Here is a 16,532-nt window from a genome sequence, read left to right as displayed (position 1 = left end):
ATTTACGAATTTTCGAGGAAATGTGCTAGATCATAGTTATTGGGAAAGACATGAGAGGGTTGAAAGTTCACTCGCTGCGACGTGTAGGTAAAGAAACAGTTATCAAAACGACCCACACACTAGTCATGTGACGCAGCAGTTTGCCGAGTATAGCGTGGTGTAGCAAGTGATGGGAGCACACAAGCAGCCAGCTCTCGGGAGCAAAAACCTAATTAGTAACAATAGAATTATTTGCTCTTTCCTCTTTAAAGATGTTTTTGCCCAGTGTTTTGTTTTTTGCGTCATTCACTGTACTGTGTATGTTTCCTTGTTGAAAACCATTATTTAAATTATTTTTTAAACTACCTGTTTTTGATGGCGTCAACTTTTTTTCGTTTTCTTTATCTCAGGATATAGAAAAGATGGGAAATCAGTCTGTGGAGCTTCAGTACACTGGGAGTCAGGAGTTTTCGTTTTATTTATCTATTTTTCTCGAGAGACCTGGGAGTTCTAGTGTACTACCAGGGTTCACAAAGTTTCTGACGGGGGTTTGATCCAGGCTGAGGTTCCGGCCTGTGGGATAAGGATGAACTAACGGCTGATATCATTTTTCTGTGCGTGGCCTCAGCGTACAGCTTCGATTCCTGGTGTAACGGTCCTCCCGAGCTGCTGAGCTGGCAACGCCTCCCCATTGGTAGTGGTGTCCGTCCTGTGGGGTGTTGCATTGAACCAAGGGCGGCGAAGCTACTGCCTTCGGCCCACATTAGGCCCGCCAACCAATTTCCTCTGACCCCACGAGTCCTCAGCATTATTGTTTGTGCAAGTAAATGTAATTTGCAAACGTAAATGTAATTTGAAGTGATGTACATTTACGTAATAAGAGAAGAAAAGGATAATACAAATCAAGTTTTACTCTTGCTTCAGTTTTATACACAAACTGGTTATTAAAAGCAAAAAACTGTAGTTTATATCGTGTACATTATTTTGTTCAAGTGAGTGCCAGTCCCAACCACGGGATGTTCCAGCCACGTTCAGACTCGCCAGGGCCAGCGAGAGCGATTGTGCCGATCTGCCTTGCGTCAAGTACCTATGAAAAGTACAAGCAAATGGTTGTTGTTGTTAGTTGTTGTATTGTCATAACAATGATAGTGACTTCAGTACACATTATGTCGCAGGTCTGGTATGGAGACGAGGAAGGTTGATAGAGGGAGCAGAGTCTGATTATTATTAGAAATTTTTTCTTCTCAGAGCCTGACCAGTATACTTGTTTGTCAGGATCTATCACATTATCGAAAGAATACATCAGTCGCCCTCACGATGCATCAAGACATCCAGAAAAAAATTATGTAATGAAAGGAGAGCTAACACAACATAGCTTTGTTGATAGGAAGGTCAGTGTGGAGACGTTACGCCACCAGCAAACTAATTGCTAAGCTATTGGAGCCAAATGCCAGCGGCAAGTTTCTAAAACAGTGTCGTGTAACCGCGGTAGAAAGTTTATGAAGAGAAACTTATTTTCTAACAGTTGCTCGAGGGATTGATGACATGGCAGACGACATAAAGAAACAAACCGTAAACACAGTAAATTTTTGGGTCTTAGTGTATATGTACAGATAGATGACTGTGCGTAGGTCGGTGATACAGCTCAGCTGGCCATGTTCGTACGTGGCTCGACTGCAAATGTTGAAGTTAACTGACGAACTGTTGCATTTAGCTGGCATGAAAGGTGCCACTACGGATAAAGATGTGCTCATTTCAATGATGCACATTTTCGTTTAATGGTTTAGAGAAACTCGATGGTATAACTTAATAGCTGGAACTCCCTCCATGTCTGGGTTGAATATATGTACCGCTGTGAGAACTGTAGCTAAACAGAAGGATGGAATTCCACGACTGTTGTCTTGCACAGCATTCTTCAAGAAAATTTGTGCACCAAACGACTTCAGTTGAATCGTGGAACGTCAGAGGACGTTGTCACGACTTCGTGGTCAGTTGAATCGTGGAATGTCAGAGGACGTTGTCACGACTTCATGGTTGTTGTCAAGACACCGGAACAGCTGATGATGACTAACAATGAAGTTCAGTGGGAACCGCTCCTTCCAAGCCGCTACTGCAAACAGTGACTGACAAGGACGGTGGCCGGGGGCATGATTAAACTGTCAAGTTCGGAATTACTTTACGTATGGTGTGTGCTGTATGGTTATCCTCGAAATGTGAAACAAAATATATGCCATGCCTATGTTTCTAAGGCCTATTGTAGCAGAGTCATGAGCGCCGACCACTCCATATAATGTGTATAAACTCAATAAAACAGGCTGGGGCAAAGGTTAATATAAAGAGTATGAACTCTGATCATATTACACAGCAGGTATGAAATATATAGTTATATTTGTTAATCTGAAGGTTAATTACTACAAATGCGAAACATCAGCATATGCAGATATGCACTGCTTAACATGATAGTATAGTGTGTGGTGATGGCAACAGGAGTTGGTGCATCCTCGAGGCCCCACCCCTGTCCACGGCAAAGGGAAACCCCATCCATCCCACCACTACCCTGGGTTTCCTCACGTCTCGCCATCCTTCACCCAGCAACACGGTCCAGCACACGGCACAGTAGAGCCAATAACTTTATAATAATCTTCATGTGGACTCAGAGCAAACGAGAAATATCAGTATTCATGGAAGTGAGAGGATGTGCTTACTAACACGATAGTATGATGGTAGTGCGAGAACTTTCTCTGGCAAACCATCTTCCCCGCGACCCCCCTACTCAACGAACAGGAACCCCCCCTCCCGTCTCTCCACCTCGCGATAGTCACACCACCTCACAAACACGGCCACAGTCCAGCCTATAACGGATAAGAGGCCGTAACGTTATATTTGATAATCGTAATGAAAACTGCAAGCAAACGGGAAATGTCATTATTCATCAAGTAGGCTGCGTACTTAACACCTCAGTGTGGCTACTGTTAATTGTATCGGATAGAAATATGGGCAGTGTACTTGTATGACCCCCAGAGGTAGTATAGGTTTCCCACTGTACCTGTGAGCTTCCCACGGTACCTCTAAGCTGCCCACGGTACCCTTAGTGTTCCTACAGCACACCTTCAGTGTTCCTGTGGTAGTTACTTCATGCGCCTGTGGTGCTCGTGTTGAAGTTTGGTATTTACGTTTTCGCCAACTTGTGTGTCAATTTGGCAATAACAGTAGTAGAATTTTGTCTCAGAATTTATGTATAATACGTTTTTAAGAGGAGGCGTCTAACAATTAAGGTTTTTTTTTTTTGTTTTTTTTTTTTTTTGCAAACATTGATTGTTGTGGGAGTTTACGCAGTGGTATATGTTCGAGACCTGAGATTTCTAGTGACGTGCTACAGTACTTTGTATGCCAGGGGTTTAAGGTCAAGAAACATGTGACAAAGATGTCATGTAACTCTGTCTTCATCTACATAACTGTATAAAAGCATCTTCTTTCTCTGCCCGTAAAGTGCGATAGTCCAAAAGAAGTGAGATTGGAACTTAGATGTTATTTGAGGGAATATATACCGAAAAGCCTAATATTGGTTGTACTAATACAAATGTTGAATATTCTTGATATTCAAGGATACATGAAAAAATAGTTACTAGATATACGGAGATTAGGTTGAGTTCTGTCATGAAGAAATTATTACAAATTGATGTACGAAAACAAATGAGTCAAAATTATTCTTTTTTTTACCTGGAGGCCAATAATTTCTAACAGTTCTTACAAAACTATTATTCTAGTCATAAGGTCTCGTGGTTCAGTTATTAAAAAGCACTTGTAGAATTATTTACCTTTCCCAATGAAAGTTATGGTATAGTGCCTGACTTGCATGGTTCCAAGATGATCGCCACATTTTCTGCAGTTTTAGCAGTTTTGACCTCATCTTCACCTCTAATCTATCTGTTTTCAGTGAATCCTATATGGCTTCATCATCTATGTATGGTGAACATTCTGCAAAACATTCATCAAAGCTGAGAGGACGAGACACCGGCAGTTGAGTGTGAAGGCCATGCATGCCACGTTACCACACCAGCAGCTTCAGCAAAGGCACCCAGAAGTCTATCAACACCTTCAGAACGGCCTCTGTGCTATGGAAAGATTCGAGAGGCTGGGGGGGGGGGGGGGTGGCTGTCACTAGACTTGGAATATCGAGCATGAAGACAACCGGGGGAGCTCACGAGAAGACGTGGGATAACAGACATAGCGCCAAGTATGGTGGTGTTTACCATTACCTGTTCAGAACTGAAGTGTCTTGGGCAAGACAAGGGAAGGCTATGGAAAACACGCAGGAGCTTCTTGTCTACCTGGCCTCCACATTCCCCGTGTTTCTATGAGTGTTGTTAAGTGTGCCAGAGAACTTTAGTAAGAAGAACCTCAAAGACATGTTTGGGAAGCAGATTTTGCAACATTCGTCTGCAGTTAAGATCAGGGAGGAAGTGATCAATATAGTAGGCCCGCAGCCTGTCTTTCAAAGGCTAGTGGCTGCAGATATATACGTTGTGTGAGCCTGACTAAACTACTCCACAATGATTTGTGCACTTACCACCCACGCAACGACTTGTAAGTAAAGCTTTCCTGGCAGATGCATTTAGGAAGATGTTGCCTTCTATGATGTGTTAGTCCCATGGTATCGTGGACCAACATGAGATGATATGCTAGGAGGACATCTGCTATGGAGGAGATCACTGTGGTTGACCTGTCTGTAGTGGTGTTTGACGGATCTCACACAAAGGACACATCTCAACAAAAGAACAGGAACACACGTAGGAGCAACTGTGCATTTCTCAGGGTTCATACTTTTCACAAGGAATAAGAAAGCCTTACTCCTTCTTCAGGTCCACTAATTTATTCTCACTGCAGGACCACTAATGTATTCTTCTCACTGCAGGACCACTAATGTATTCATCTCACTGCAGGACCACTAATGTATTCTTCTCACTGCAGGACCACTAATGTATTCTTCTCACTGCAGGACCACTAATGTATTCCTCTCACTGCAGGTTCACTAGTGTATTCCTCTTACTGTAGGACCACTAATGTATTCCTCTTACTGCAGGACCACTGTTGTATTCCCTTTACTGCAGGAAATCATGTATTTAGAATAATGTGTGGTTGTGACTACATGCATTAAATGTTGAGTTAATAATTACGCCAACACTATTCGTGATAACTGACCGTTTCAAATAATGTCGTATGCAAATGGCATGATTGTACATGATGACGCCGCCTAACTGAGGAAGGGCCATTCGACCAGGAAACGACCAATTCAATGATAACGACAACAAAATGGATGTCAACTTTTGGGTTATAAACCCGTAAAGGACGTTACTGGTCACTGTGACGCCAGCATGTCTTGGTTGTCTGCCACCTCCCTCGCTCACCCCATCATCGAACTCATTTATCAGCCGTATCGTGGAGTCGCACAGGACGACGTGATGCACCAGGATAGGGCCGGAAACCATTACCTGTTTTGAGGATTGAATTCATCATATATCATCCTGTAGTTTGTCGGGCGAGGCAAATGTAGCGGTTGGTTGGTAGTTTGTGGCATCTGTTCCTGGATGTGATGCGGGAGCCGCCGGGCTCCGCCATAGTGCCGAGGACGGAATTATAATCACTTGTGTACAGCTGCTGGTTGTTGTTGTACCGTATAGCTTCAGCTGCTACTGTCCTGCTGTCCTCCTGCCGCCGGTTAGTGTCACTGTTGAGACTGGACACGACGCAAGTTGAGCTAAGATGGAGAACGGCTCGGTTTGTGCTAACGGTCGTTGAGAGCTGTGGGGTTGACGTGCACATGGAGCATATTATATTTGACTTGTGATGTGAATCTGGTTTTTGTATAAAGTCAGCGTGTTATTGATGAAATTAGCTTACATTGCGACTACAACTAGAAAGTCTGGGGCTGACCTCGGTTACCAAGAAGTGAAGAAAAAAGGCGATCGTAGGAGTGTCTTCCTCCTTGCACTATATATATATATATATATATATATATATATATATATATATATATATATATAGCGCAGTGAGCGAGCACTTTCATGGAATATAATGCCTTCCAACATCAAGGATTTTAACTCGCTCCTGTTTGTGTTGGATCTGGGTGAGGAAGCAGCTAGGCTATGGAACTCATAAGAGAGAAATTATTCGATTACGCGTCATATACTAAATATAGCTCCACATGTGACAGTAAGTTCGGTAAAACTGCCAGTTACTGGGTAATGTGAACATGACGGGAAATGACCCACGGAGTCCCTGTTGCTCACGGACGTGAGACGAAGGGTATTCGATTACTAGTAATCGAATAATCATTTCTCTTATATGGGCCGCATGATCTAGTAGTTACCGTACTCAGCACCCACGCAAATGGAAGCGAGACACGATCAAAACATGCCCCTACCAGATCGGGTGACAGAAAAGTAATACAAGGAAAAATTAGGGAAAAAAGTTCACATGAAGAGGAAAAAATGAACGGAGGAAGGGAATTCCACAGCTTAGCTGTATCCAGTGCCTACATAGGAATCATGGAAAGCAGCAGAGGACGCCAGAATAATACCTGTAAAATTGACACGCAGCAACATCCCTGCGTCATGTGAAGTTGAAGCGAGGCGATGCCAGATTAATTAGACGGTGGGATGTTGATTCAACATTGATTAACGAAGATGTATTCGATACTTGGACGAAATAATTACGGTGTCTGCGTATACAACACTCCCAGATTTCGGGAACAGGCGTGGTTTCGGGTTAAGGGGCAAGAGTGGAGTATATGATTTTACCCAACATGGTTATGTTATTACCGGGTTGAATTGTGGTGTTTTGAAATTAAACGGGAAACAAATCGATCCTAAGTAGAGATACAAGGAGAAATAGCGTTTTAGCATTTTTAGACTTCAGTGTTTATACTTCAGTCTGAGATGCTCCACATATCCAAATTGAGATAGAAAATGAGTTCAGTAAAAGAGAGACCTAGAAGAAGGAGGGAACGAGAAGCGAGATGAAGTATGAAGAGTGTAATCGTCAGCAAAAGAAGGAACCGGTTAGGAAGTAGAGGAGATAAAATCAATTAGTGAGAGAAGAGTGCACTAGTGACAGGATAAGAGAATGTAGCAGCTACCGAGTATATGGGAGTAATTTATTTTGTATTGAATGGTTGGGGAGAGAGGAAGTAACGGGCTACACAGGCGAATGTACTGTCAAGTGGAAGATGGTTTCCAGAGTGTACTAATGTATGATGATGTCGGACGTAAACTGAAATGTGTGGGGAGTTTACAGAAGACTATTTTTCGTGTCCTACTCGTATACCTGGCAGCCTATGAATGTGGGTGGTGATGTTTGTTGGTATCGGTCAAAGAAAATTTACTAGGCTAGGACAAGGTATTTTTTCATTCTGTATATACCGTATGTGTTGGTGTTAGTTTGAGTGTCTGTGGCCATCTAGTGTTTGCCATATGTTTGTGCTGCTACCCATAACCAGATGGTTTTATCTTGTCAGTGATGATGCTTTGAAGTATTTTCCATATAGGAGTTCTGTGCTTGCCTTTGTGTCGAATTGTAGAGCCTTATTTTGTAACTTCAGAATGCGTGGTTCGAGGTAATAGTAGGTGTAGTTTTCGCTTTCCTGGTAGCTGCATCTGTATCTAGGTGCTTTAAGGAGTGCTTGTGTGTGTGAGAAATACTAAGATAAGCCGAGGGATCTGGAAAAAGCATATGATAGATATCCTTTGTGGAAGGTATCACGAATATGTGGTGTGAGAGGATCGCTATTACAAACAGTAACGAGTTTTTATCAAGAAAGTAAGACATATGCCAGTGGGTCGAGTGTGGTGAGTGGTTGCAAGTGAAGATGGGTCCGTGGCAGGGGTGTGTGATGTCAGCATAGACGTTTAAATTGTTTATGGATGGAGAGATGCATGGGTCTTGGAGAGGAGCAGGTATGTAGTATTTTTTTTTCAGTGGGCTGGGCGATGAGTCCGTTGTTGCTTTGATGACACGGCACTGGAAGCAGATTATAAAGAAAACTGCAGACGTTCGTTTCAGAGTCTGGGAAAGTGTATGAAAGGAGAAAGTTGACTTTGAATATGAAAAGAATATACAAATATACAGGTTAGCCGGGATGTGAGTTTCAGTTGGGAAAATCTGGAGGAAGTAAAGCGTTTTAGATACGTGGGAGTAGATATGGCAGCGAATGAAACCATGAAAGCTGAGGATAGGATGGATGAGGGGACGAAGCTTGTGTGAGCGCTGAGGAATGCGTGGAAAAAAGGTCACTATCTGGAAGGGCGAAAATGGGTATGTCAAGATATAGCAGTCCCGACGGTGTTGTATGGATGAAAGGCTTGAGCTGTAGATGGGAAAGTAGGACAGTAAATGTATTTGAATTGAAATACCTAACGACAGTATGTGATGTAAGGTGTTTGATCGAGTGAGTAATGCAAGGGTAGGGTACAGGTGTGGTAATGAGAGGATTGTGGTTGAAAGAGCTGATGATGATGTCCTAAAGTTGTTTGGATCCATCAAAGGAGTGAGTGAGGAAAAATTGATACGAAAGATATACGTGTCATAGTTAGAGGGGACAAGGAGAAGGGTTGTGAAAAAAAATCTTGAAGGATTGGAACCTTAAAATGCGAGAGGGTGAAAGGCGTGCACGAAATAGTGGACTGGAGCGATGTGGTATTCAGGGGTCGATGTGCTGTCAGTGGAATGAACCAAGGCATGTGAAGTTGTGGGAAACCAATGAAAAGTTTGTGGGGTTTAGTTGTGGATAAGGTGCTGGAAATTCAATGCATTGCATATGACAGCTAGAGAATGGATGAGAACAAATACGGCCTAACGTGGGAGACGGCAGAATAAAAAGATGATTTGGAAGGAGGTAAATAAAGTGCGTAAGACAAGGGAACAAATGGGAACTTCAGTGAAGGGGGCTAATGGGGAGGTGATAACAAGTAGTGGTGATGTGAGGAGGAGATGGAGTGAGTATTTTGAAGGTATGTTGAATGTATTTGATGATAGAGTGGCAGATATAGGGTGTTTTGGTCGAGGTGGTGTGCAAAGTGAGAGGGTTAGAGAGAATGATTCGGTAAACAGAGAAGAGGTAGTGAAAGCTTTGCGGAAGATGAAAGCCGGCAAGGCGGCGGGTTTGGAAGGTATTGCAGTGGAATTTGTTAAAAAAGGGGGTGACTGTATTGTTGACTGGTTGGTAAGGCTATTTAATGTATGTATGACTCATGGTGAGGTGCCTGAGGATTGGCGAAATGCTTGCATAGTGCCATTGTACAAAGGCAAAAGGGATAAAAGTGAGTGCTCAAATTACAGAGGTATAAGTTTGTTGAGTATTCCTGGTAAATTATATGGGAGGGTATTGATTGAGAGAGTGAAGGCATGTACAGAGCATCAGATTGGGGAAGAGCAGTGTGGTTTCAGAAGTGGTAGAGGATGTGTGGATCAGGTGTTTGCTTTGAAGGATGTTTGTGAGAAATACTTATAAAAGCAAATGGATTTGTATGTAGCATTTATGGATCTGGAGAAGGCATATGATAGAGTTGATAGAGATGCTCTGTGGAAGGTATTAAGAATATATGGTGTGGGAGGCAAGTTGTTAGAAGCAGTGAAAAGTTTTTATCGAGGATGTAAGGCATGTGTACGTGTAGGAAGAGAGGAAAGTGATTGGTTCTCAGTGAATGTAGGTTTGCGGCAGGGGTGTGTGATGTCTCCATGGTTCTTTAATTTGTTTATGGATGGGGTTGTGAGGGAGGTGAATGCAAGAGTTTTGGAAAGAGGGGCAAGTATGCAGTCCGTTGTGAATGAAAGAGCTTGGGAAGTGAGTCAGTTGTTCGCTGATAATACAGCGCTGGTGGTTGATTCGTGTGAGAAACTGCAGATGGTTGTGACTGAGTTTGGTAAAGTGTGTGAAAGAAGAAAACTGAGAGTAAATGTGAATAAGAGCAAGGTTATTAGGTACAGTAGGGTTGAGGGACAAGTCAACTGGGAGGTAAGTTTGAATGGAGAAAAACTGGAGGAAGTGAAGTGTTTTAGACATCTGGGAGTGGATTTGGCAGCGGATGGAACCATGGAAGCGGAAGTGAATCATAGGGTGGGGGAGGGGGCGAAAGTTCTGGAAGCGTTGAAGAATGTGTGGAAGTCGAGACCATTATCTCGGAAAGCAAAAATGGGTATGTTTGAAGGAATAATGGTACCAACAATGTTGTATGGTTGCGAGGTGTGGGTTATGGATAGAGTTGTGCGCAGGAGGATGGATGTGCTGGAAATGAGATGTTTGAGGAGAATATGTGGTGTGAGGTGGTTTGATCGAGTAAGTAATAATAGGGTAAGAGAGATGTGTGGAAATAAAGAGCGTGGTTGAGAGAGCAGAGAGCGTGTTTTGAAATGGTTTGGTCACATGGAAAGAATGAGCGAGGAAAGATTGACTAAGAGGATATATGTGTCAGAGGTGGAGGGAACGAGAAGTGGGAGACCAAATTGGAGGTGGAAAGATGGAGTGAAAAAGATTTTGAGTGAACGGGGCCTGAGTATGCAGGAGGGTGAAAGGCGTACAAGGAATAGAGTGAATTGGAACGATGTGGTATACCGGGGTCGACGTGCTGTCAATGGATTGAACCAGGGCATGTGAAGCGTTTGGGGTAAACCATGGAAAGTTCTGTGGGGCCTGAATGTGGAAAGGGAGCTGTGGTTTCGGTGCTTTATACATGACAGCTAGAGACTGAGTGTGAACGAATGTGGCCTTTGTTGTCTTTTCCTAGCACTACCTCGCACACATGCGGGGGGAGGGGGTTGTTATTTCATGTGTGGAGGGGTGGCGATGGTAATGAATAAAGGCAGACAGTATGAATTATGTACATTTGTATATATATATATATATATTTCTGTGTGTGTATATATATGTATACGTTGAGATGTATAGGTATGTATATTGTGCAATGTGTGGACGTGTATGTATATACATGTGTATGTGGGTGGGTTGGGCCATTCTTTCGTCTGTTTCCTTGCGCTACCTCGCTAACGCGGGAGACAGCGACAAAGCAAAACATATATATATATATATATATATATATATATATATATATATATATATATATATATATATATATATTTATTTATTTATTTTTATTTATTTTGCTTTGTCGCTGTCTCCCGCGTTAGCGAGGTAGCGCAAGGAAACAGACGAAAGAATGCCCCAACCCGCCCACATACACATGTATATACATACACGTCCACACACGCAAATATACATACCTATACATCTCAATGTACACATATATATATACGCACACAGACATATACATATATACACATGTACATAATTCATACTGTCTGCCTTTATTTGTTCCCATCGCCACCTCGCCACACATGGAATAACAACCCCCTCCCCCCTCATGTGTGCGATGTAGCGCTAGGAAAAGACACCAAAGGCCCCATTCGTTCACACTCAGTCTCTAGATGTCATGTTATAATGCACCGAAACCACAGCTCCCTTTCCATATCCAGGCCCCACAGAACTTTCCATGGTTTACCCCAGACGCTTCACATGCCCTGGTTCAATCCATTGACAGCACGTCGACCCCGGTATACCACATCGTTCCAATTCACTCTATTCCTTGCACGCCTTTCACCCTCCTGCATGTTCAGGCCCCGATCACTCAAAATCTTTTTCACTCCATCTTTCCACCTAAAATTTGGTCTCCCACTTCTCCTCGTTCCCTCCACCTCTGACACATATATCCTCTTGGTCAATCTTTCCTCACTCATTCTCTCCATGTGACCAAACCATTTCAAAACACCCTCTTCTGCTCTCTCAACCACGCTCTTTTTATTTCCACACATCTCTCTTACCCTTACATTACTTACTCGACCAAACCACCTCACACCACATATTGTCCTCAAACATCTCATTTCCAGCACATACACCCTCCTGCGCACAACTCTATCCATAACCCACGCCTCGCAACCATACAACATTGTTGGAACCACTATTCCTTCAAACATACTCATTTTTGCTTTCCGAGATAATGTTCTAGACTTCCAAACATTCTTCAAGGCTCCCAGAATTTTCGCCCCCTCCTCCACCCTATGATTCACTTCCGCTTCCATGGTTCCATCCGCTGCCAGATCCACTCACAGATATCTAAAACACTTTACTTCCTCCAGTTTTTCTCCATTCAAACTTACCTTCCAATTGACTTGACCCTCAACCCTACTGTACCTAATAACCTTGCTCTTATTCACATTTACTCTTAACTTTCTTCTTTCACACACTTTACCAAACTCAGTCACCAGCTTCTGCAGTTTCTTACATGAATCAGCCACCAGCGCTGTATCATCAGCGAACAACAACTGACTCACTTCCCAAGCTCTCTCACTGTATATATATATATATATATATATATATATATATATATATATATATATATATATATATAAACAATCACCACTGGAAAGATATAATAAGAAACGGTTAGTACTTTCGTTTGATTTATCCTTAGACAGAGTGAGAGAGATTCAAGTGTTGAAGGGTTTACTTAATTAAAAGCACTCGGGTATCAGTGAGAAGGGGCTTCACTAATCCCCACGGAAAGCAGGTAGGAACTCATGTAATTAGACGTGTCTGACCTTCCTCTCTTTACATGGTGTGTGTATAGGATTATTTGGGGGAATATTCTTAATGATTATTTCATTTAACAGTTTGTCGCGTTTAAAGTGGCTAAAGAATATATTTGCATTATGATCAAATGTGCCAGAGATCAAACATGATTCGGTTACATTTCTTTCACTGAAACAGTTTGATTTATCTATGGTCTTAGCTCCTCCCCAGTCGATTTGGTGATCAAAGGCAGCTATGTTGGAATAAGCCGCAGTTCTGTTGGGCTAGCGTAACACTAATGTTGTGAGATCCTAGTACCCAAATCTTTCCCAGATTGTCCAATATAGAATTGGTTACAGTCTTTACATGGGACTTTATAAACAACACCTGTATTATTTGATAGGCTATTTGTGATGAGGGCTTTCTTTATGGTGTTTTCATATTTGAATACTAATTGTACCTTTTTTTTTTTTTTTTGAGAATGTGAAACCAACTTTTAGACAAGAGGCTCACGACAGTATGCTGAGGTATTGTTTTCTTTAACATGTTTTATCCGGATTGTTCTAGATTTACGCTGTACTACTGTGTGGAGCATGCACAGTGAATGCTTCTTTTTCATCACAAACAATAGGTGGTGCATGTTATGGTAATCATTGTTGTTTTCTTTCATATTCACATTACGTAATTAAGTAAAGTGTTTTAGTTACCTGACAAGCACAACAATATCTTTATTTTCTCTTCCCATAGAATGACGGGCTGAAGAACTTCCCAACTTAACCTGGATGTCGGACTTCATCGAGAGTAATCTTTACCGACCCACAGCCCCTAGTGAGTACCTCCTCAAGAAGCCAAGAAGGAAGAAACTGAAGGTGGATGCGAGTGATCTGAGACGGACTCGGAAGGTTGTTATTCAAGGAGTGGGCCGTGCCGAGGGGCCTGCCATGACCGCCCTAAGGACCAAACAACGATGGACCGTCAGCAACCACCAGAACCATTTGTCCACAACAACAAGCGTTACGATGAACTGTGCTGACGAGGTACCAGCCTCTCACCGTTGCGACCACACAGATACTGGAAGTTCGAGACTCGAGTCACCTCCTGAGAGTGACCAAGGGAGTCTCACTACTGGCCATAAGCTAGACACGACTGTTACTTCACACGAGAGCAGCGCCCAAGAAGATGCATCACAACCATCTCGGGTCAGACGGAGTTCAGACAGTGAAGAACTTCTTAATTCAACTCCTCAGAATGATGTCAAGACCACTGAGGATCTCCCAGCTCCTCCTGCTGAGGATGTGCTACTCGAAGCTTCCTCGCCCAAGGAGGACGGAGCCACCGAGAAGGATCCTGTCCCTCAGGAAACACAAAACGGGAGTTTACAAGGCCAACCGACTGATGACGTAGACATGACTGTCGACCGTGTTTCAACATCTGCAGGGTTGGAGAGTCCTCAGACACTCTGCAATAGTGAATTAGTAAATGTCTCCGATATACAAGAACAGTTCACTAAGCTAAACCTGAAGCGATGTAGTAAAGACCCAGCATCGCAGAGTAATGGCAGTTGTGACTCGGTGGCATCTAACTCCCTTCACGAACCTCCCTGTGACCACTCAGACACAGCAAACCCAGAGCTTGGTCAGGGTAACTCACCAGAACCTGAGGTGACAGGTCCTGAGGTTCTAGGTGTATCCTCAGTTATCGATATTTTAGTTACTCCACCAGACGCTCTGTCCAAACCATCATCCGAATCCGTCCTTTTGGCATTTCGTGAAGAAAATGAGATGAGAAGAAACTTCAATAAACGTAAGAAATTGATACGACTTCTTCGATATATCTTTAAAATTAAGTGGAAAAGGCAAGGTACGACGGAGGACAAGCAAGTTCTGGTACAGGAGGAAATCCTGGATGAGGAGGAGGACAGTTGTGGCCAGGGAGTGGCACACGTGCGACACAGGATGAAGCGTCCCCTGAGCTGCCATGCTGCTGACCAGACCAAGGGCGCCGCCCCTCCCAAAAAAAGACGACGGCCGAGGAAAAAAGTAAGAGAAATTGTTGCTGTTTTATTAAGTTGTCAGATATACCTAGTATGTATCTGAATGTTTCATTCATTTTCCTGAGAATTTTGGCATTTTCATAAAATGTTACACACACACACACACACACACACACACAAACGCGCGAAATACAAATAGGGGGGTTCCGGACCCCCACTGCCGCCCCCTTTCGTCGCCTTCTACAAAACGCAGAAGCGGAAGTGAGTCATAGGGTGGGGAAGGGGGCGAAGGTTCTGGAGCGTTGAAGAATGTGTGGAAGAAAAGAACATTACCTGGAAGAGCAAAAATGGGTTTGTTTGAAGGAATAGTGGTTCTAACAATATTATATGGTTGCGAGGCATGGGCTGTAGATAAGGCTGTGCGAAGGAGGGTGGATGTATTGGGAATGAAATGTCTAAGGACAATATGTGGTGTGAGGTAGTTTGATCGAGTAAGTAATGAAAGGGTAAGAGAGATGTGTGGTAATAAAAGGAGCGTGGTTGAGAGAGAGAGCAGAAGAGGGTGTGTGAACCTGAGTATCAACTCGTGAGTTCGGAACCAAACGTGGGGTAAACAGGCGCCTGTTCTCTGAGCTCAGGCCTTGAGAGTACGCCATTCATCCTTTGACACAACTGATACATTGATTGTGGCGTCGGTGTTACCTTAAGCCAGGTAGGAAATAATATTGGAAGTGGCTATTATTAAAGACTGATGATGAATGATGATAGCCATTACTTGATCATGATTTAATAGTTAGAGGTGGGGTCCCCATGGGCGGGATGAGGCTGGTGGGATGAGACACGAAAGTGAGGCCTGATGTGTGGGTCCGCCTCTGGTAATCCCAGCTTGAAGCACCAGAAGGAAGACGTTTTTAGATGGATTATATTAACATCAGTGATGAGGTTATGCACTAACCTTCGCGCAGGATGTCATTAATCAACAGCACTTTACTGGTTTCTTCCTATTCGCTACACTGCAAACCACCCCAGTTTTCTGTGCTGAGACTTGATTGTTCAAATGCTTTATGTTTGAACACATTTCTCATCTATGTTATATTTGTTACTCAAACTTCATTGGTTTCTCGTAATGTTGAACATGTGATGGGGATTTAGTAAGTAAGAAGCACTGCATAATGTCAGACCAGGAAACATCAGGCCAATGGTTGGGTTTCCCATGCTTGTGGCGTGAGTGTGGTGGGAGTGAGGTTGTGTGGTGGTGGTGGTCGTCACATGTTAGCTGGGAGTCGTCATGAGGGATTCATACAGATATTGAGCTTGGCATTAGTCGATAAGATGACGATGTCTTTGAAGGTGAACTTTGAATTGACTTGCCGAATAAGTCGCTCAACCTACTATACTAGTAGATGAGAAAATGACAATCTCCATTGCCTGTCCTGCCAACATTTTATTCATACCCATTTTACCAGTTTATTGACTTTACCTTACGTGATACTAATTTATGTCTTATTAAATGCTGTATATCAGTACGATCATCAGATGCGCTGGTATAACTCACGTTTCTTAACATACATTGTCATGATGTAGGTATTGTAGAAAGCCAACAAGGAGCGCAGGTTATATTTGTACATGACACGTGTAGCAGACAGTAATTTATTATTACTTTATCCAGACCAAACCTCACCACACCACAGTATGGTATCTACAGTGATACATAGTGATGACTGACTCAGCCACCACAATATGGTATCTACAATGATACATAGTGATGACTGACTCAGCCACCACAATATGGTATCTACAATGATACATAGTGATGACTGACTCAACCACCACAACATGGTATCTACAATGATACATAGTGATGACTGACTCACCACAACATATGTGTGGTGCTGACCCCACCCACACCGACCTTCTCCACACATCACAACAGCTCACTAG

The 16,532-nt window shown here is 43.0% G+C and overlaps 1 protein-coding gene across 12 annotated transcripts in view; it reads left to right on the top strand.

The window, feature by feature from the left end:
- The window catches only part of LOC139761795 (uncharacterized), a 256,120-nt gene that overhangs the window by 135,084 nt on the left and 104,504 nt on the right, over positions 1 to 16,532 (top strand). For 11 of the 12 annotated variants that reach the window (XR_011715620.1, XR_011715622.1, XR_011715621.1 and 8 more), the window contains one exon: positions 13,346 to 14,637. Coding sequence is in view for 2 of the 12 variants with exons in the window: in XM_071686264.1 (XP_071542365.1) it covers positions 13,381 to 14,637 (1,257 nt within the window). In the remaining 10 variants the exon portion in view is untranslated. Of the gene's footprint in view, positions 1 to 5,552; positions 5,698 to 13,345; positions 14,638 to 16,532 lie in introns of those variants that run through there. The other variant, XR_011715617.1, reaches the window with a different exon arrangement.

Source organism: Panulirus ornatus, chromosome 3 (assembly GCF_036320965.1).
Source record: "Panulirus ornatus isolate Po-2019 chromosome 3, ASM3632096v1, whole genome shotgun sequence".
Lineage (NCBI taxonomy): Eukaryota > Metazoa > Arthropoda > Malacostraca > Decapoda > Palinuridae > Panulirus > Panulirus ornatus.
Note: the sequence above shows the minus strand (reverse complement) of the source record. Positions and strands in the feature narration are given on the sequence as shown.